Raw genomic sequence first — 23,342 nt, 5'->3', positions numbered from 1 at the left:
TTATTTAATCTGGCCCTTTCCCACTTTATTCTGGATATTATAGAACTGTCTTCCAGTCTGCCCATTGTCCCATAATGTTTGCCATTTGCTCTTAACAATGTTTTTAACTATACTCTTAATTTCTGCTTTGCTATCATTAACCTCAATATCTACATTGGAATTTCCAGCTGCTTTCTTAGCACATTTGTATGCCAACTCGTTTCCTACGACTCCTATATGAGCTGGTACCCATATAAGAGTTATCTCAGTTCCTGATTGTATCAGATTATTTGCAATTTGTATTATTTCTATTACAATATCCTGTCTTGATTTTGACTGACATGTTTTGATGCTGATCAAAGCTGAGCTTGAATCCGAAGCAATTACTGCCTACTTGGCCTATTAACTAATAACTAATAACTAATAATATTCATTTTCACCAGCAGAGGTCAGTGTCACCTCAGTTCTGAGCATCATCAGATAGATATTCAATCATGCATTGTATATCCTCTTATTTGCCAAGCAATTGCTTAGGAATATTTTATGAGCGCTGTGCTACATTTCTCTAAAACCTTTCTGTTTTAACTGATTCTCTATTTTTCCTCGTTTCCTCTGTTATATTAATAACTGAAACCTTAGACAAATGTTATCAGCAGCAATCGCAAGACGATTTATTAATAATTCTTCATTTACATTGTTCTTGCCATATCCTCAGAAGCAATTTGGTCTGTGATACTGGATATCAATATTAAAATAGTTAATTAAGACAGACAATAACACTGCAATCCCAGACACCTCATTTAATCTGTTATGTTTGGGGTAAAATATAATTTACCAGGCATTTAAAATATTTAAAACACAGAAAGCCCCAAAAGTAGTCATGATATATAGATGTAATCATTGCCCATATAACAAAAGTTACAACAAATGATGTCTTTCTGAAAAAAACAAAAACAAAAAAAAAAAACTTTGTTTGGAGTTTATTTAGGTTGTTCCAAATGTTTACAAAAAAACAAACAGTGCGTCAGTAATATCAGTTTACATTCCTTTTCCCATTAATTGTAATAATCAAGTGAGATTTTATGCACAAGGAATCTGACAGCATCCAGTGCTCCACACAGAAATCTGATCTCACCATCATCCAGTCTGTCTTCGATTACATTAAGAAACAGAAAAAACTGAGGCATACTAAATCCAGAAAAACTGTAGCAATGTCTCCCAGATGCTTGATGAAACCTTCCTGCAAAGCTACAACACTGTTAAAAGTTTTAGTCACTTGTGTAAACACAGTGTAAAGTGAGGATACTTTCAAAATAAAGCCATAAATAGATTTTATTTATCAATTAACTTCTATTAACTAAATAAAATCAGAATTTGGTGCAACCACCAATTTTGTTTTTAAAGAAGCTTTTGTCCTAGGTACACTTTCACATAGTTTTTTCAGGTTGCTTTACCGCAAGGTCTCTTGAAATGTCTTGGAGACATTGCCACAGTGTTTTCTGGATTTAGTATGCCTCCGTTTCTTCATGTTCACCCAGACAGACTGATGATGGTGAGATCAGATCTCTGTGTGCATACAAAAACCTCACTAGATAATGACAATGAGCAGTGTTTGGAAATATAAACTTATTTCCTACTGACACACTACAAAAGACATAAATACCTTTTTGTTGTTGTTGCTGAAAAGACTATTGGCCTAAGACTTTTTCACAGTACTGTATGCTGGTGTTAGCTGGTCCCTGCCAGTCCAGTCAAAGTCCAGACCTCATCCTGACTGAAATGCTTTGGCGAGAGCTGTGCATCAACAACAAACATTGATAAACCAAAGCAACATTGTAAAGGAGAGTGGGCCAGAAACAGATAAAATCATACAGAAAATGATTACATCACATTATTGCTTCTAAAAGTGTATCAATGAATTAAATCTTAAAGGTGTGTCTCTAGTTTGACACACGTGGCTTTACCATATTGGCTTTCATTTTGTTAAATAAACGATACGGTTTGATATACCATGTGTGTTTACCGGAGGTTTTATTTTCTAAAGTTTTTTAATGATTTTCCCAACTTTTAAGATGATTTTATGTATTTTTATTCTTTTATCTTCAGTATGGCCATATGAACAAAGTTATATAGACAAATATTACACATACCGGTATCCACAATGAACAGAATCCACATTTTTAAAAAGTATGGGGAAAAATCAGAAATGATTTGAAAAACAAATAACTATTCACTTTAACTAAACTTCACCTAGTCATACCAGTTTTTATTGTCCTTTTTCTTTTTTTTTTTTTTTAAATGAAACGCGGTTAATCACAAAATATAATGAAATGCTGATTTATATTGGTGTGGTTCGCTTCATTCTGACGACAAATGAAAATGAGCTGAAAGTGGCAGTTTACAGGTGATTTAAACAAAACAGCATAATTAATGAGGTGAAAACAGGAACTATTGAAGCTATTTAGCAGCTCTGTTAACACCTAATCCTTAAATTGACATCACTGAATTCAATGGTGAACTGCCTCTAACTATCATTTTGCATTATTGACACTGTTCTCCTAATGAATGTTGTTCAGTTGCTTTGACACAATCTGTTTTGTTTAAAGCGCTATATAAATAAAAACCATTTTATTAAATGCTACATTAACCATAAAACACTATAATATTTTCTTGTGAAACATGGTTCAATTTTCTAATAACTATCAATAAAGAAATTAGATTATTAAATTCTTTCTCTTTCTTTATGTGAAACTGGAAATGATGAGACCCTTTAAGCTAAAATAAACAACAACGGTAATGCTTCATGGCTTTCAAATACACATATTACGAGCAATAAATAAACAACAGTTGATAAAAAATAATAAGTTGATTTAATAAATTGCTTATGCAACTACAAAAATCTGATGAACGTAAAATACAGATGAATTTTCAGACATTATTTCCATTTTTTTCTTGCAGCTGACCTTAAAGATGACCTTTTATATATAACATCTTCATATAACAATGATGTTTTAATGAGGGTGTTTTTGACTGATTTATATGACAAGAGCTTTTATTACTCAATGCGTCATTGGTGCATATTTGATGATGAGTCAGCAACACACTTTAAATGTGCTTGAACTATTTTCATTTCAGACAGCTGTTTTTAGTATGACGGTGTAGTGATCCTAACTGAGTGAAACTGTTCCCACACTGATCACATGTAAAAGGCTTCTCTCTACTTTGGACCTTCTCATGTGTTTTTTCTCCAGTGTGAAACCTCTGGTGCTTTTTCAATGTCACAGCGGCGGTAAAGGTCTTCCCACATTCAAAGCACATGTGATCCTTCACGCCACTGTGTCTTTTCTGGTGAATTCTTAAATTACCCATCTGACTAAAACTCTTTCCACATGAAGAACACGTGTAAGGCTTCTCCTTTGTATGGACTTTCAGGTGGACCTTCAGGTGTTCTGCCCTAGGAAATTTTTTACCACACTGATCACAGTTATACGGTCTTTCTCCAGAGTGAGAACGCAGATGTATTTTAAGAGTGTATGTATGTCTGAAACTCTTCCCGCACTGATCACACGAGTATGGTTTCTCTCCAGTGTGGATTTTCATGTGTGACTTAAGGGCTCCTTTTAGTGCAAAACTCTTGCCGCACTGATCACACGTGTGCGGCTTCTCTCCAGTGTGGGTCCTCTCATGATTCTTCAGATTTCCAGAATGTCTGAATCTCTTGTCACAGTGTGAACACTTGTAAGGTTTTTCTCCAGTGTGAATTCTCTGGTGCCGATTCAACACAGCTGCTGTTGTATAAGTATTTCCACAATCAAAGCACATGTGATCCTTTACACCGCTGTGACTTCTCTGGTGTAATTTTAAATAATCCATTCGTGAAAAACTCTTTCCACACAAACAAATGTACGTTTTCTGCTTTGTATGAACATTCAGGTGCCTCTTCAGGTTTTGTCGCCTCAGAAATGTTTTGCCGCACTGATCACAGTTAAATGGTTTTTCTCCAGAATGGGAACGCAGATGTAATTTAAGAGTCTTTGTTTGGGCAAAACTCTTCCCGCACTGTTCACACGTGTGCGGTTTCTCTCCAGTGTGGATTTTCTGGTGATCATTAAAGCTTCCTTTTTGTGTAAAACATTTACCGCACTGATCACATTTGTAAGGCTTCTCTCCAGTGTGGGTCCTCACATGTATCTTCAGAGTCCCAGTCTGACTGAATCTCTTGTCACAGTGTGAACACTTGTAAGGTTTTTCTCCAGTGTGAACCCTTTGGTGCCCTTTCAATGCATCAGATCTAGTAAAGCTCCTTCCACAATCTAAGCAAACGTGATCCTTCACACCGTTGTGTCTTTTCCAGTGAAATTTTAGATTATCCAGCCGAGTGAAACTCATTCCACACAGAGAACACACGTGAAGCTTCTTCTTTGTAGGAGCTTTCAGACACCTCTTCCCAGTTTTTTTGCTGCATTGATCAGAGTTAAACTGTCTTTCTCCAGAATGAGAACGCAGATGTAATTTAAGAGTGTGTGCTCGTGCAAAACTCTTCCCGCACTGATCACATGTGTGCGGTTTCTCTCCAGTGTGGATTTTCAGGTGAGGTTGAAGACTTTTTTTGGTTGTGAAACTCTTTCCACACTGGGGGCAGGGGAAAGATTCTTTGGCTCTTCTTTTCGGCGAGCAACTGAAAGATTTCTCCAGTTTTGACATGATGATGCTTCTCTTCCACCTAATTTTATTATTCACTCTCCTCTTTCTCCTCCATCAGATCTAAAATTAAAGATAAAAAGTCATAAGGTCTTTTTTTTTTAGGTGAAATTTCTCTTTAAGTGTTTGTGGTAGAAACAGACTATTTGAGACAGGAAATATATGCCAAAAGTGTTTAAAATTCCTATTGTTATACCATTAAACAATCATTCCACACAAACTGAGATGAGTAAGACGTCAACGTATCATTACAGTGGCTGTAAAAATAGGACAGTACAATATTAAGGCTAAACATCTACTGTATAGTGGTAATATATCATTATGAATATAGCTTGCTTTTCTAATAACATTCATAAGTAGTTCACATACTAAAAAGAATTGATAGGACGTTATTTTAATGTTTCTAGCTTGTGATGCATTTAAAACTTTTTTTTTTTTTTTTAAATTTGCTGACTCGATATGAAATATTTTAGCACTAACGCTTCCAATACATATTTTAAATTAATAAATGCAAAGTAACTAAAACTGATTACATGTCAAAAGCAAAATAATAAAATATGAAATTTCCATATCCAGGTTTGACAGTCATATAATCATTCCAAACACCGAAACTATAATTCATAGCAGCACAAAAACACAGCAGAGGCTCATTAGTGAATTTAACATTAGATCCTCACACTGTTGTTTCAGTGAGCAGATGCCAGAAAAGACGCAAAAGGTGGTTTACTCGAAGGAATAACAGTAGAGAAATGACAATGTTACCTAAATAGTAGTTTTTGGATTGTATAAATACAATATGAAACATTGATTTGACTCAACTTACCCCAGACTGAGGGCAGTAGTGGTGATTCGTCTTATTCTCTTCTGTTTATTGGCAGTTGGCAAACCGGCTTTAGGTGCTCTACCGCCTCCCACTGTAAAGATGGAGAAGTTCATCTATCTAAAAGTAAAAATATCAAATCTGAATTCTGCATTTGACAAACGTTTGTTATGCATATGTAACATGTGTTACAACTTCTGCTCTTTCATATACATAGTCTCTTACCATAAACATCAAAGTCAGGGGCATCGTACAAGGGGTAACATTAACATACAGACACACACACACACACAGGTCAGAGAGCAAGTTACTATGGTTACTTACATACCCTGAAAGTAACCTCCTATTTTGGAACCGAGAACTGAGATTACCCTCTCACTTATCCTCAAACATACCCGGGTACGTCACATGACCTGCTTTTTGGAATAACGTTACCACCCGGGTCTTAACATTCCTCCCAACTGTTTGCGTTAACCTTTATATCAGTCAGCAGACGCCAGAAAGGACCCACACTTGGCGCTATATCCGAAGAAAACAGTACACAAATGGCTTCGAAAATGTTACAGTGCTACGATTATGATAAATGTTATGATTGTTTAAATAAAAGCTCTCCTCACCTCAAAAGATTAACCGCTAAGTGAGTGAGAAAGGGCGATGCGCGTGGAGAACGCTTCTTCTTCTTATTATTATTTTTTTCTCCTCCTCCTCCTCCTCCTTCTTCTTCTCTGTTCATTCGCGGTTGCAAGTGCATTACCGCCACCAACAGAAAGAAAAATATTATGGAAAGAAATATATACCTGTATATAGATTCATGACCTCATCTTTTTTATTATGAAAGATCATACAAAGATTTGTACAAGCATATACAACTCGCAACAAGTATAAAAACTGTTGTTTTTAAAACACTCCTTCCACATGGCACATCTTCTTCCACCCCTTTTTTCCCAAGATAGAACATCTTAGATATACAGATGACACCTAGTGGTTACTCCAGGATACTACATCAACAAAACATAAGTATAAATAAATAAACATATTCATAAGAATATTTAAAGTGAAACAATTCATGCCAGGGGTAAAATTAAAACAATTTAAAGTAACTAAAAGCCTCATAGTTTTTCCTTGCTTTTTGTTCTTAATTTTGTCTAATGCAATTGTTTAATGTCTTTTGATAAAATGTTCAAAGTTTGGCTTAGCTTTAGACCATTTTTTTAGAAGCAAAATCAAAAGTTGTGTAAGAAGCACATCGTACTTTTGGAATCCTGTACAATAAAATAAATAAATAAATAATTAAATAAAATAATAAGTAATAATAAATAAATAAATAAAAACTACAACATCAGACAGATCAATTTGTATACATGTTCCAAACAATCTAGAAATTAAATCAGAAACATCCAACCAAAGCATTTTTTAATAAATACAATCAATAAAAATAAAAAAAATAAAATGAAAAAGATTCAGAAATAAATAAGGCATTGCTACAGAATTCACATTATTTTTCAGTATTCAAACTGGAACGTTCAACAAAACTCCTTGATAGGGTACATTTTGTGTAAAATTTTACAGGATACCCGAGTAATTTTATTATTAATAAAAAACTTATTTTTCCAGTTAACATTTTTTTTATATTAAGTAGACAAAACATTATTGAACAAGGCAAATAGTTTGTATTTGTTATTAAAGGTGTCTATTACAATATTAATATCGCTAACAAATATTTTATCACTAAAAAAACTAGTTTCCAAAGAGCGATTTTGAAGCCAAAAGTGGGCAGAGCCGGCCATCGTCATCTTGGCAGTGCTTCCAGGGGGGCACGGTTTCATTTTTTTTTGAAGCACCCCTGGGCGCCGCCATTGGCTAGCGGACCCCCACCTGCTGTTAGCATTCCATTGACTCCGATTCATTTTGGTGTCACTTTGACAGCGAATAACTTTACATCTGAGGCGTTTAAAGACTCAATTTGTCGACTCATTATTTCTAAAGAAACACCAAAATGTATAAAAGGCTCCATTACCTTGTATCTTACATTATGGCCCATTAAAGGCAGTTTTTGTAAAAATAGGCCAACGATTGCGTCATAACCTGCGACTCTCTGTCGCACAGTAGAGAAATTACCGTATGGACAGGAGGAGAAGCTCGCAGGCAATCTTTTACTGTCTATGAGGTTATCGGGGTGAGGTGGACGCATACAGTCAAGGGAGAAGCCCATAGAGAGTCCATAAAATACTTACCAAAATTTGCTCCTGTTCACGCTCGCCTTCTCTGGAAGATTCGGTGGGTGATTCAGATTTCTCTTGGCACAGCGATTAGAGGACTTACAGGTTGCTCACGTGACATTTACGTCATCAAGCTCAGTTTGAGTCTGCGCAGTACGCCCGACCCCCAGGAAGTTCGTGCTTCTAATTGACTTCACTTGTCTCCGTTGAATCCAATGGGGTCACTGTGTCCATTTCTTTTACTGTCTATGAGCGCTTCACTGTGTGTCTGTGCTGGATAATCGAAAATGGGCAAAGAGGTGTGAGCCGGCTGCTGAAACCACGCCCACTTAGCTCAACTCATTTTATTATGGGGAGTCTATGGGATTAGAGTCCTGCAATGGGTCGGGTACCACAAACGCAACAACGATATGACATTTGACCCAGCACATCACCACCACTGCGACTTTTGTTGATGCTTCGGGTGAGAGAGACTTTTCCAAAGCTAGATTTGTAATTCAAGAACGGAGAACGCAACTTAAACCTGGTCCTGTGGACGATATCCTTTTCCTGCACATTAACCTTAAGGGAAAGTAAAGGTCTATTTGTGTATAGTTATCAGGTTCCATAGCCTTAGGTGCCGATGGAAGACTACTTGAATGGCGCAATACAAAGCGCACTTTAGCCTGTTTCATTTGCCCATTCATGATGCTGTTGTGATGTTGAGAGAGGTGCAAGATAAAAAAGAAATATGAAGCACTTTAATTGGAATGATTTTAGCGTGTGTGATTTATCGCGGGCACTGATCGGGTAACGGCCCAAATATTAACGGGTCTGGGCTGGTGCAGATTTCATTTTTATATTATCACGGGTGACGGGTCGGATCTGGTGTTGAACTTTGTGGGTATGGGCAGGCGCGGGTCTCCAAAAATGGACCCAAGCAGGACCCAGATCGACTTCCTTCTGCATCCAGCCTCTAGTGTCCAGTTGACGAATTACAGTTTAAGTCACTCCCCTTTGGGCTTCCTGAGAGAGAGCGGGAGGTTGCCGCTTGGTGATGACACGCTCTTCATAGACCAGTCTTTCTGAGTCTTAAAGGCTAAAGTCTTGCTCAGCATTAAATGCTAGAATAAAACGTTCTAGTATCTAGTAAGTGCGAATGTCTACGTTGTAAAGGTTTCCTCCCCCGTGGTCAGGAAACGAAACTAATTAAATTATAATTAGAAGACTCTTTTATTGAAAGTTTTATATGAATTGCAACTTACTGTTAATTCAGTATTAATGACAACAAATGGTCTTCTAGTTGTTTACATTGAGTGACTTACTTCATCTCAATTTTATTTATTTATAGTCTTTTTGAGCAAAGGATTGTGAATTGAAAGACATGATCGATAGGCTACACCTGATGTATCCTTTAAAACATGCTGAATTAAGAATGCAGAATGAAGAATACGAAGTAACCTTCAAACTGAGATGTCTATGATGGAGGTTTATGATGTGGCAACAACTTTTGACAATGCTTGTTTTTTTTAACAAACATTTGCTGACAAAGGTTTTGCATTACCCTGAGAAACTGTGCTTTCACTTGTAATAGTTCTGGAAGTGAGGAAAAAAAATGTATAGAAATAACACAAAAATAAAGGTTTTTTGGAGAAATCAACTTCTGCAAGCACAAACACAAACACAAAAATAGTTTTCCTCCATTCTCGTATTTTTTTCATTGTCCTACAATAGAAATGATAGATAAAACAATGTGAGCCAATGATTAGTCTGTGAACAAATATAAAAGTTAAAAGAAAAAAAGAGAAAGATTTGTCTTTATTGGCTTGCAAGAGCAACACAAGGAGAAGAGAATCAAATCAGAAGCCATTTACAAAGCTAGATGATAGTTTATATTACATCTGCACTTGAACATCAAAATGGTAGAGCTTTTGTTCACCGGTTTTTAGTTTTAGGTTGTTTTTACATGGTTTACCAGAATATAATGAAGAGATTTATGTTTATGGTTTAGTTTGCCTCAGCTGTTAACACCGATGAAATGAGCTTCAACATGCAGTATTCAAAGTAACTTCTAAAGAAATGCAACACTGTAAGTTTAACATCCACTTCCCTGATACCAATCAATGTGCATGCCTATATTAATAATAATAATTTTAACAGTGTTACAAATTAGCCTCATATATCTTTTCACAGGTTTCCAGAAAATAACTGATCTGTACTCATTTCACTTAGATCTTTACTCAACCAGTTTGAAATAATTTATTTTAGTTCAGGGTGTAAACATGTTTTCCTCTCCTCACAAATTTCCAAGAGATGTACTTGTTTTCAGACCCATTTATCCTGGGTAAAATTGCCTACACTGAAATGCTGGAGTGGTTCCTTCTGTTGAGAATATCTCATTTGTGCTGTCTCCACAGCTGTCTCTTTATTTGAAACTAGACAGAGTGCCACACTGACAGCATTTCTGGCTGAAGAGGATTGGAATTTCCTGTGTTGGGTTCACATGCTGGCTGTCTTGCACTGTTCTTTAACCTACTGTTGCATCATCTTTCCCAAAAATGAGAAGACCATTTACAGTACATATGTAAACCGCACAAAAATGGCAGACATGCTGAATGAAAATGCAAATTCAATCGCTAAAGTAGATGGAGCTGATTTGCACCAAATAACAATATCTGTGACTCCCAACACTCACGTATGATCCAGCACATACATAAAATCACCAGGAGTTGATGATTGTATAAGTAAGGAATAATTAACGGCGGCCCGTTGAATTATTAGAAAAATAATGCACACCGAGGTGGTGATGTGGCCACGACGCGAAGCGGAGTTATTTTTCTAATAATTCAATGGCCTGGAGTCAATTATTCCACTTATACTATGGTAACCACACCTCAAGACATCGATCAGATGATTTATTTAAAGGGATTTGTCTGGATTTTGTACTTAAAACGCTATTGTGAGAAGGCCTAATTCTTCTGCATGTCATCCAATGCCTCTTTTGCTAGTTCCAAAATGAAATTTTAAAGCTGGTAACAGAGGCATGTGCCCTTGATAGCATTCTAATGCAGTTATTAATTAAATTATTAGAAAAATAGAGCGATAGAGACACACAAAGAGAGAAAGAGAATGAGAGAGATTGTGTGAATTAGTCTAACTTATCTCTTTGTATCTCTAAACAGCGCTGTCTCCTCACTAGTGAGAAATGTCATGTAAGGCCTTTAAGTTGTTTCACTATATAGGCTAACTGCTAAAATCGACAGGGCAGCGCTCATTGACAACACCTTTTTGTGCAAACTGCGTGACCGTTATTACAGCTTTACTTTGCGAAGTGATATGGAACAGTGATGCGGTCAGGAGAGCTGCCTGGAACTATGTTCGCCGTGCGTTTCCCAGAAAATAATTGCACACCTCAGAATGTTCATCAGCCAATCAGATTCAATCATTCAATGCTCCCGTAGTATAATAGGTAATATTGTGGTTTACAACAGGCTACATTCGATCCACTCAAGCTACTTTTCCAGATTTTCCTGAAGTAGCGCTTTCATTCTGTCTTTGGCGGTGCGTAAAAGTCAGTTTCTGTAATACTGTTGCACCATGTTTCTCTAACAAAATGTAGAAGGACCTATGCCCCCCACCCCCATTTTCCAGTCCTTGAATCCATGTGTCTGAAATTCAAGTACTTAAAAGAAGCATGGGCACCCTGGCATTAATAAAATAGACATGTAGATCTTTACAGCTGAATAAAACAAGCACAAAAATACACAATTATAATCCAAAAGCACACAATATAACAATACACTGTCAAGAATTAACTAATTAATAAAAACATGTATTTAAGCTATATTTAAAACAGAGACAGTTATTTGGATTGGAAGTCTATTCCATAAAAATTGAACATTCACTTTTTTCAACAACAACAAAATAATGATGCCTACTATAATCTTTCATTTTAAATCTGACTTAGATATATGTTAGCCCTTTTACTCTATTTCTCTTAATGCTGCTCTGTAATGCTGCTTTATTTCATGTGTAATTTGTTCCTTTGCACCTTTATGCATTAGGAATTATTTAAATAGCAACACATTAAAGCTACAACAATAAATTTTACATTTGTTAATTGCTGTAGGTTTAGCTGTTGGTTTTGAATAGTTTATATTTATGTTCACATTCTAAAAGCCATATAAATACTTATTTTCATTTTTGTGATCCCTTATACGATGGTGTCTGGGCCAGTCCTGTTGATTTCACAATGTAAAACCATCCACCAACATGTTTAGACCAGCTTTGAAAAGGCGCTGTTCACTGTCTAGGCTGTTAAGGAGAAATCAAAAGAGAAAATAACCAGTGTTAAATATTATGGTATTTCAATTAACTTTTGAATAATAAGAATTGTAAAAGATCACACTAAAATTAAACTTATGTAATCTTATTAGTTATCATGTTAATATGACATGACAAAAGATGTTTACTCACCTCAGGATACAGTTGGAGTCTTTAAGCGTTTTACTGAGCTGCTTCCTTGAGTTTCCTATTTTATTCTTTTTCAGATCAAGTTCTTTTAAAAAATGCAAAGCTTTCGTCTTAGCCAAAGTCTGAGCCAAAAAAGCAACATCTGTAATGCCACAGTCATTTAGACTAGAAAAAGACAGAAGAAGAGACTTCCACTTTAACCCAGTTAAAAACGACAAGATTTCACAAGTGAAATCAATAATTTATATGGGAATCTAATATGCTGAGTGTCTCAATATTTCACTACAATAATAATCGTTTTTTGAGGGGCTTTTTGGATTGATTTCATGACAAATTATCAGAACAAAACCATTTACAGACTAATTACTTTTATAACTTTTAAAATAATGATTTCTCTAATAAATAAATAAATAAAAACATCACTATGCGTCCTGAAATAAAATGGGAAATATTTAAGTGATAATGAGTGTAAAATGTTTTGATTTAAAATGTTTAGGTAACTAAGTATTTTGATTCTTGTAGATCAGAGGTTTGTCTAATCCTGCTCCTGGAGGGCCACTGTGTCCTTTAGTAGGACATTTTGGTTTCAACTATAATTAAACACACCTGAAGCAGATAATTAAATATCTTCAAGATTACAGCAGGCAGGTTTGCTGGAGCAGGTCTAAACTCTGCAAAATATTGGCCTCCAGGAGCACCTCTAATGAACAAAGGCTTCTTACCTCAATCTCTCCAGTTTACAGTCTAAATTCTTCAGTATGTCACATAAGTGCTTCACTCCTTTGTTTTTTACTTTATTTCTACTAAGGTCCAGTTCTCTCAGGTGTGATGGGTTTGAATTCAGAGCTGAAGTTAGAACAGAACAACCGTCATCTGTTATATCGCAGGATCTTAACCTAAAACAGGGGAAATGAGACAAACAAACCTCTTATTCCATAAGTGTATATCATCTTCATGGAAAACAGAGTAGGGTGAATTCAACAAATCTGAAATGACGTCATATGTTCTTCAGTTTTGCTTCAAATATATCAGGGCCTTAAAACGTCAGGTTAAACCTGTCGAAGGGATTTTAAACAATTTGATTCTTGTGTTTGAATGTTCCTCACCTCAGTCTCTTCAGTTTACAGTGTAAATCCTTCAGTACGTCACGTAAGTGATTCACTCCTGTGTTTTTCATTTGATTCTCACTGAGGTCCAGCTCTCTCAGATGTGATGGATTTGAACACAGACCTAGAATCAGGATGAGACACTGTTTCTCTGTAATTCTGCATCCACACAGACTGAAGACAGAAAAAGAAAAGACAATGAATCAAACCTATGTTCAGTTCATGTGTGAGATACATAATGGATAAATGCCATACAGTCGCTAATACAACAGCAAAAATCTGGAAACTTAATTATATAATCATAACCCAATACTGGATAAGTTGGATTAGATGATACTATTTACATCTCTGGAACCATCTTTCAAAAAAAAAAAAAAAAAAGAAATGAAAAGAAAAGAAAAAGAAAAAGAAAAAGAAAGAAAGAAAAACCACACATTATTCATGTAAATTGAGATACAGGATTAACTTTATAACAATAAAAAATAATACAAGGAAATTTGGTACATTAATCAAATTTGGTTGAATGTAGTTTACCACCACTAAATACTAATTTTGCTTAATAAATGTAGATGCAGTCAAAAGTTCTATAGTGCTGGAAAAACATATAACTCTGCCAAAATAATTCATGTCATTCATGTTAGAACGTTTTAGTATATTTACACTTCTATCTCATTTCACAGTAAAGATTTGTCCCAGTTCAGCATATAAAACAATTTTCAACAAATTTTAGTTACAAAGTTTCTAATCTTTTAGAGTTTAAAGTTCTTGCTACGGACACACATACAGAATCATCAAACCATTAGTTATAGCATAATAAACTTTCATCATGCTGTAGCTGCTGTACAGTATAATGTTACTAACGCTAGTATTTCCAGCTTGCATTGTGGGTTCATCAGTAGATCACAGAGGTGTTTCACTCCCGAGTCTCCTAGTTGATTTCCACTCATGTCCAGTTCTCTTAGATGTGATGGGTTTGATTTCAGAGCTGAAGTCAGAGCAGAACAACCTTCATCTGTCATATCACAGCATCCTAACCTAGATTGGGAGAAATATGCTAAAAAAAAAAATTCATTCTGTCTTAGTCAAACACCAAAACAACAAATTGTTTTTTTTTCATGCATGTAAATGTTCCTCACCTCAGTCTCTCCAGTTTACAGTGTGAATCCTTCAGTGTGTCACATAAGTGATTCACTCCTGTGTTTTTTAGTTCGTTTTCACTGAGGTCCAGCTCTCGCAGATGTGAAAGGTTTGAACGCAGAGCTGAACTTAGACTGAGACACTGTTTCTCTGTAATACTGCATCCACACAGACTGAAGATAAAAAGAAAAAGTGAAATGACTCAGATCTATAATGATTATCTTATTGAAGAGGTACAGACTAGTTTAAGTCCCAGTCTAATTTTATGTGTAAGAATTTTTGATTTTGTGCTTAGACATTATGCTTTGTATATCTATTCAGATAATATACCACTATTTTTTGCCAATGTTTTTTGCAGTAACGCTAACAGTCATAGATTGCCCATCATTTTATTTTCTCTCTGTCTGTGTAAGAGTATGTGTGAAGAATGATAATGTTTTGCTCTCTGGATATTTTATGGTCTCACCATTTCTGTGTTTCTTTGTTCAACATTTTGGAGGATACATAGATTTAATTCAGCATATATTAAAAATAATTGCTCTTTGTTAAAGTCTTTCCCATTCATTCCTAGGGTTGGTCAATTTGTGTGACATTTTAATGACCACTTAGTCTCATCAAATGGGTCAAAATGACTGAACAGCATAGGAGTGTTAAACATAAAGTGTGATTATAGAGGAAATTCCAGAATGTGCAGTGACATAAATGATGTAACATGAGGTGTAGTGTCTTAAAATACACCTTAACAGTGAACTGTTACTAACGCTAGTATTTCCAGATTGAATTCTGGGTTCCTCAGCAGAACATCAAGGTTTTCAACTCCTAGTTGATTTCTACTGAGGTCCAGTTCTCTCAGGTGTGATGGGTTTGATTTCAGAGCAGAAGTCAGAGCAGAACAAGCTTCATCTGTCATATCACAGCGTATTAACCTATATTGAGAAAGAGAGCAGAAAATAAGATTGAAGCTAATTTAATAAAAAAAGAAAGAAAATGAAAAAGAAATAGGCAAAGGAAGAGAGCTCATTTTTATTTTACCATATCACAAAAAAAGCACAAATAATGTGAAGACCTTTTCATAAATATGTGATCTCATGAATGTTCCTCACCTCAATCTCTCCAGTTTACAGTCTGAATCCTTCAGTACGTCACATAAGATCTTCACTCCTCTGTTTTGTAGCATATTGTCACTCAGGTCCAGTTCTCTCAGGTGTGATGGGTTTAATTTCAGAGCTGAAGTCAGGATGAGACACTGTTTCTCTGTAATACTGCAACCACACAGACTGAAGACAGAAAAAGAAAAAACAATGAATCAGATCTACGATGATCCAGTAAAGTTAAAAGTTTGGGTCCCATGACAGTAGTTTTTCCACTTGAAAAGCACTTTATAAAATAATGCAGCTCAGAATTCAGCATCAAAAAAATTCCTTTTCAGAATATTCTACTGTAATTCTGCAAACAGTTTTATCCCTCTACAGTAATGGAAATATTTGTTGACTTAACTGAAAATATATTTTTATATATTTGTTTAGCCAACTAAAAAAAATTTGATGTCCCTCATTTTCATAGAGCTCTGGATAGAAAGCAATTACATTTTAAATACATAATTTTAATGTATCTCTAATTCAGGCAGAAGAGAAAATAGTATTATCAACTACTGTAACATTACTATTAAAAGCAATTTAACAATGTAGAGCATGTAAAATACTCACGTCAGTGTGTTGAGTGTACAGTGTTTATCCTGCAGTAGAGCAGCAAGCCGCTTTATGCTTGTGTCTTCAAGTTCATGTTCACTCAGATTCAGTTCTCTCAAAAGTAGTGGGTTTTTACCCACAATTCCAGTCACATACTGACAGGCTTCTTCTGCAGCAGGACCTAAAAACCTGCAGAAGAGAAGATGAAGCAGGATAAAACATTTGCAACTATTCAACTAAAATAAAAATATTGCTTAAAAAACACTAAAATCACTCACCTCAGTGTCTTCAGTTGACAGTTTGGATTCTGTAGTAAATCACTGAGCTGCTTCACTCCTGATTCTCCAGGATCATTTCCTGTGAGATCCAGCTCTATCAGGTGTGAAGGGTTTGATCTCAGAGCTGAAGCCAGAGCTTTATAACCTTCTTCAGTTATACTGCAGTCTGAAAGACTAGAGAAAGCACATTTTAAATAGTAATAAAATTCATTCCACAGAAGATAATTTTCTACCGGAAAACTTTTTTCATTTTATTTATTTTATAAAAAAAATCAAATTATTTATTTTTCTCTTTGATCAGAAAAGAAAAACATATACTTCATATATGTCAGAAATAATAAGGCCGCGTTCACAACAAGAATGATAACTATATGCATAAAGATGAAGATCAAAATATCATATTAAATTGAAAAGAATCACACCACATCTATAATAACAAAGATATAGTTGAACAATATTGTTTGAATAATTTTAACATGTGAACACATTCATTAGAAATATTAAAAAAGTCTGACAATCTAAATGTAACCAAATAGTTAACCTTCTTCCTACATTTTAAATAAGATAACTTGTAGTCTTTAATCTACTGCATTTCCAAAGTAACCAAAGTTAACTAAAGTTATCCATAGTTATGCTACTCAACCATGTAGTTTATGAATTATATAAGGGTATTTTGTCATCATTGGAGTCTGCTGCCCCTCCATCTCCACTACATAATTAAAGATGTGATGGTTACTGCACAAAGTGTCCAATATTACATAATCTGGGTATTTAAAGTGCACTTATTCTTTTTGGAATTTTCAGAGTTCACGTGTGGTGGAATGGTGCATACTGTAAGTAGTTGAATTGGGACACACCTATAAACTGTAAAAAAAAAAAATAATGAATAAATAAATAAAGATGGATTGACGCGTCTCCACTTACTTCCACTACAGAAAAGTGAAGCTAAAACATCCCAGTATAGCTGCTTAAATATGCCATAATAAACAAAATACTCACATCAGTGTGTTGAGTTTACAGTGTTTATCCTGCAGTAGAGCAGAGATCTGATTCACTCGTGTGTCTCCTAGTTCATGTTCACTCAGATTCAGTTCTCTCAGGAGTAACGGGTTTCTTCCCACAATTCCAGTCACATACTGACAGGCTTCATCTGCAGCAGGACTCAAAAACCTGCAGACAGGAGAAATACATTGACATTACCTGCCGTTTAATGAATTTATGATCAACATTTTGACAAAACCAGTTTTAATGGTAAAAATTATATTTTAAATAAGCCTCACATTCCAATCTTAAAATGATTTCTTGACAAACATAAAATGAGTGAGTAACAATCATAAGTGATTCAAAAATAAGTTTGTCTCGAATGCATGTTATTGCAGTTGAAGTAAGCTGAGCCTCCACCACATATGATTTTACACGCAATGCAATCTTTCAGTCAGTGTGTGACAGTGAAAACTGGAGTGAAAATCGTCCCATTTAGGGTGACAATGCATGCATTGTAGAATTTGAGTTAGCAACGTTTTAAAACTTGTTAAAAGATGATGAATACATTGCTAGTGCTTTGTAAAAAAAAGTTGTGAAATCTAGCGACAAAATGGCTAAGTTGGTGGGTTTACTGGAGGTGAGTGTTTTCTGTGCATCTTTAATGCCTGGGGACAACATGGCTCTCAGAGTGTGCAAGATTGGAGGAAAATAAAGAATTGTGATGCAACATCCATTTTGTTCCCATGTATACTATTTTGCTGCAAAATTCAATTTTCCTTATTTTTTCTATTTTTAACATTGGTTGTATAAAACAAGCTAATTTTATTGAAACTCAATTACTAATCCAGTCTTGACAACTTACTTTACTACTAGTTTTATTTCTATTAGTTCTATTGAACTTTATTATATCACTCACCTCAGTGTCTTCATTGAATAGTTTGGATCCTGTAGTAAATCACTGAGCTCCTTCACTCCTGATTCTCCAGGATCATTTCCTGTGAGATCCAGCTCTATCAGGCGTGAAGGGTTTGATCTCAGAGCTGAAGCCAGAGCTTTATAACCTTCTTCAGTGATACTGCAGTCGGAAAGTCTGCAGAAAAATAAAAACATTAATTAAATTAATGCTGTGGATCAAATAAATAACTGCAGAATATTCTGAATCATAAATTGACTAAAACACACTGGAGTTAAAAGACATAATCACAATGCAATATATAATACTGTAATTGATGTTGTATTGAGTGTAACTGATGGTGAAATGTACTCACTTGAGTATCTCCAGCTCACACACAGGATTCTTCAGTCCCTCACAGATCTCTTTGACTCCTGAGTCCAGCAGACGACTGTTGTTCAGGTTCATCTCTTTCAGGATGGTTTTGGAGGAGAGAACAGTAGCTAGAACTGAACAGCTTTTCTCTGTCAGCCTACAATTGTTCAGCCTGAACACAAAAACAGCATTAGTTATTATCCATTACACATTCAACACACATCAGATCAACAGATCACACAGACCACACATGTGACCAAGGTTTTTTTATTTTACACTGTATAAACAGAAGATATAAAATCATGTTTACTCACTTCATTTTCTCCACTTTGCTATGGGAGTCCATCAAAAGAGCAGAGAGCTTCTCTCCATCCAAATCTCCAAATTTTTCTTCACTCAGATCCAGTTCTGTCAGAAGTAATGGAGTTTTACCCAGGACTTTAGTGAGATACTCACACGCTTCCTGTGCAGCAGGACTTTTCAAAAACCTAAAAGAATGATTTTTTAAAAATGTTAAATTTTTAAATACATAAATACACACACATATATATATATATATATATACACATATACACATATACATATATATCTGTATACATATATACATATACATATATATATATATACACACACGCAAACACAAATGTATGTATTGTGCATTTCTACAGTAGAATGTACTTCTTTTAAAATTATTAAAGCAATTATTATTTTTTCATGAAACTTGTTTTGGAAATGAAATTCAGTGGTGTGATTGTGTTGAAATTATTTGTATTGAGAGTCCTGTCATTCCAGTTCCACAGTGGACCATTTGAGACCTTTATCTAGTTTCATACAGTACATTGGACTTAATGTCTTTCAATAATAAAAAAGAGGTTTTAATTACCTGATAGTTTTCAATTGATAATATCCATTCTGTGGTAAATCACTGAGCTCCTTCACTCCTGATTGTCCAGGATCATTTCCTGTGAGATCCAGCTCTATCAGGTGTGAAGGGTTTGATCTCAGAGCTGAAGCCAGAGCTTTATAACCTTCTTCAGTGATACAGCAATTAGAGAGTCTACAGAAATGTTCAAAATAAAATGTCTTACATAATACAACTGAAACATGAAAAATGCAACATTGTGTTGAGAAATAATTTTAAATTGTAAAAAAAAAAAAATTCTGCTAAAGAAGAAAAATTTTGAAATGTGTTTAATTTTCTAGCTTTAAAAATGGTTTAACACTATAATTTAAATAACTCACCTGAGAATCTGCAGTGTGCAGTTTGTATTATCTAATCCAAGTTTCTTCACTCCTGAATCCTGCAGATTATTGTTGCTCATGTCAAGTTCTTTCAGACTGGAGTTTGATCTCAGGACTGTAGCGAGAGCTGAACAGCTTTCCTCTGTTAGACCACACTTACGCATACTAAAATGATGAACATGAGTGGGATATGTAAAAGCACATAGTACCTGAAGCCAACATTCAGAGAATACTGATAATTATTGTGCTTTAAGGAATAATACTCACATCAGTGTGTTGAGTTTACAGTGTTTATCCTGCAGTAGAGCAGAGATCTGATTCACTCGTGTGTCTCCTAGTTCATGTTCACTCAGATTCAGTTCTCTCAGGAGTAACGGGTTTTTGCCCACAATTCCAGTCACATACTGACAGGCTTTATCTGCAGCAGGACCCAAAAACCTGCAAAGGAGAAGTACATTGACATTACCTGCCATATTAATAATTGTTTTCAAATGCTTGTGACAGAGCCTTTAATAATTTCAAAGCTTTTAAAACTAACTTTTTCTTGGTTTAAAGGATTAGTTCACTACTAGAATAAAAAATCCTGATAATTTACTCAACCCCATGTCATCTACAATGTGCACTAGTTTGTTTATGTACACTTTTCTTGTATGTTTTGATTTTGTATATTCAGTGTAGTTTACGACGCTTTTGCATTGAAAGACTTTTTCTTTAATTTTATTTAACAGTTTAGGGGTTTTGTGATTCAGTTAGCCAGTGGGGTTTTTCTTTTATTTTGTTTTATGATTTAAGCACCACTTTAACTTACCTTTTTTTTTCTTTGTCTTGTTTGTTTAACTTGTTCCTTGGGAGCAATAAATCTTTCATATAGTGCAGTTTTGCGTTATGTGTTCCATTGCCACTTATTTCCCTGTCTTATTTCTATATGTCAATTTAATGTTACCTCTTTTAATCCCTAGACAAACATTTGCATTAAAGACGTAAGAATAAATGGGGTGTCAGAATTGGGATAGATTCAAATAATCCAAGGAAGGTGGTACCTAAGAGCATAAGAGTGAGAACAGAGAGGAGACACTCATCTTCCACAAGTTAAACCTCACACATTACATAATCCCGCACGCATGAAATGCACAAGCGTGCAAAGAAAGTTAGATGTTGTTCACAAAATAAGGTAAAATAACATTACAAGAGGATTTTGAAGTACACAAACAAAATAATTAACCACATGTGTCTTTTCCAAAGTGACTACGAAATGTATGATGATGTGCATGTGCCTTGCAGAGCTAGTGCAAGATGAACATTTGTGGTTAGTATATAAATATTATTAAGAAAATGACTGATCGTTTTGCTAAGTAATATCCTTATTCCTTGGATGGGATGGCTTAGAGACCTTTGAAGCTGCACTGAAACTGCAATTGGAAAGTTCAGATCATTGGGAACCATTTAAGTCCACTAAATGGAGAAATATCCTGGAATGTTTAGCTCAAAAAAAAAAAAAAAAAAAAAAAAAAAAAAATATATATATATATATATATATATATATATATATATATATATATATACTTCATAATTTTATACTTTATATATATTATACTTCATAATTTAATATCTCTCACCTCAGTGTCTTCAGTTGACAGTTTGGATCCTGTAGTAAATCATTGAGCTCCTTCACTCCTGATTGTCCAGGATCATTTCCTGTGAGATCCAGCTCTATCAGGTGTGAAGGGTTTGATCTCAGAGCTGAAGCCAGAGCTTTATAACCTTCTTCTGTTATACTGCAGTCTGAAAGTCTACAGAAAAGAGGTGTCTAACAATAATAATAATGATGATGATAATAATAATACTTTTATATATTAAATATTTATTGAAATCACTGTCTTATTATTATAAGAAATATTGTTTAAATACATATTGCTTTGTTAAAAAGTCAAGTTTAGAAAATGTTTGCACCTTTTCATAAGTTCTGACATAAGAAGACATAAGAAGAATCTTACCTTTCTATTTTTGGATTAGAATATTTTAACTTAATTTACATACCCAAGTTTTTCCAGTGTGCATTTTATATTTTCTAGTCCATTCTTGAGTTTCTTCACTCCTGAATCCTGCAGATTATTGTTGCTCATGTCAAGCTCTTTCAGACTGGGGTTTGATCTCAGGACTGTAGCGAGAGCTGAACAGCTTTCCTCTGTTAGACCACAATCATGCAGCCTAAAATTAAGAACAGGAGAGAATTTACAAACACAAAATACTTGATGACAACGTTCAGTGATCAATGAGTATTACATATAATGAAATATTTATGATACTTTAAATGTACCATAATACATTTAAAAAATACTCACATCAGTGTGTTGAGTTTACAGTGTTTATCCTGCAGCAGAGCAGCGATCTGATTCACTCGTGTGTCTCCTAGTTCACGTTCACTCAGATTCAGTTTTCTCAGGAGTAACAGGTTTTTACCCACAATTCCAGTCATATACTGACAGGCTTCTTCTGCATCAGGACCCAAAAATCTGCAGAAGAGAAGATGAAGCAAGATTCATTACAATTTAAAAATAAACTTTGATATACTTTAAGAAACATTAATGAAATATTAATGAAATATTTTTACAAATAAATTGCCTACATATCAATTGCTTTGCATTATTGCATTATGTCTCACCTTAGTGTCTGCAGTTGACAGTTTGGATCCTGAAGTAAATCATTGAGCAGCTTTACTCCTGATTGTCCAGGATCATTTCCTGTGACATCCAGCTCTATCAGGTGTGAAGGGTTTGATCTCAAAGCTGAAGCCAGTGCTTTATAACCTTCTTCTGTTACATTGCACTCAGAGAGACTAGAACAGGTATAAATATTGTAACATACGAAAATATACAATTATAAAATAATGCCTGTGCACTTCTCTACACTGGAGAAAGATGTTTGGATCAACATATATTTACTTCAAATTTCTTAAGAGAGAAGTTATATTTTTCATATTTTTACCCAAAACAGGGCGTTATGAGCATTAGTGAGTAAATATGTGTAATGTACTTTCTGTTTTATTCACACTGGAATCCAGAGGGAACCTTTATGCACAAACTCCACAAGTGAGACTCACAGAAGTAATTTAACTTATGATGTTGCAGGAAAACCTAATATTGACAAAAGCATTCAGCTCTCGCTTCAACTGAATAAAACACAGGTGGAGACTTTTAACTGATTACAAATGAATAAAATAAATATACAATTGTGGTAATATATTGTTTATCCATGTACATCCATCCATCTTGGTTATTTCATAAGAATCAAGCATATTTTAATGCAATGCTAATAACATAGTCTTTATCACTGTATAGAATGCTACAAAATAATATGTATTCTACCTGATTCTCGGATATGAAAACCCCTCAAAACACACACACACACAAAAAAAAAAACATTTAAAACACTTGACTAATGTTAAGAAGTGATTTTGGAGTGAAATCAC

The 23,342-nt window shown here is 34.8% G+C and overlaps 1 protein-coding gene and 2 long non-coding RNA genes across 3 annotated transcripts in view; 1 reads left to right on the top strand and 2 right to left on the bottom strand.

Moving 5' to 3' along the window:
- The window catches only part of LOC132159554 (uncharacterized), a 1,375,546-nt gene that overhangs the window by 1,080,651 nt on the left and 271,553 nt on the right, over positions 1-23,342 (bottom strand). Inside the window, exons 33-38 of the mRNA XM_059569099.1 lie at positions 15,518-15,691; positions 15,176-15,340; positions 14,414-14,587; positions 14,139-14,312; positions 13,278-13,451; positions 12,894-13,067 (exon numbers count right to left, since the gene is read on the bottom strand). Of these exons, the coding sequence (XP_059425082.1) occupies positions 12,894-13,067; positions 13,278-13,451; positions 14,139-14,312; positions 14,414-14,587; positions 15,176-15,340; positions 15,518-15,691 (1,035 nt within the window). The remainder of the gene's footprint in view (positions 1-12,893; positions 13,068-13,277; positions 13,452-14,138; positions 14,313-14,413; positions 14,588-15,175; positions 15,341-15,517; positions 15,692-23,342) is intronic.
- LOC132159593 (uncharacterized) overlaps positions 1-23,342 on the top strand; it is a 200,473-nt gene that overhangs the window by 78,280 nt on the left and 98,851 nt on the right. The gene's annotated exons all lie outside the window — the stretch shown is intronic.
- LOC132159586 (uncharacterized) lies at positions 4,711-6,319 on the bottom strand. Its single transcript, XR_009437877.1, has 3 exons — positions 6,118-6,319; positions 5,504-5,594; positions 4,711-4,743 (listed from the first exon to the last, which is right to left on the bottom strand). It is a non-coding gene; the product is annotated as an uncharacterized LOC132159586 (long non-coding RNA).

The sequence above is a fragment of the Carassius carassius genome, chromosome 16, assembly GCF_963082965.1.
Source record: "Carassius carassius chromosome 16, fCarCar2.1, whole genome shotgun sequence".
Taxonomy (NCBI): Eukaryota; Metazoa; Chordata; class Actinopteri; order Cypriniformes; family Cyprinidae; genus Carassius; species Carassius carassius.
The sequence above is the reverse complement of the archived record's forward strand: the minus strand, read 5'-3'. Positions and strand labels throughout refer to the sequence as shown.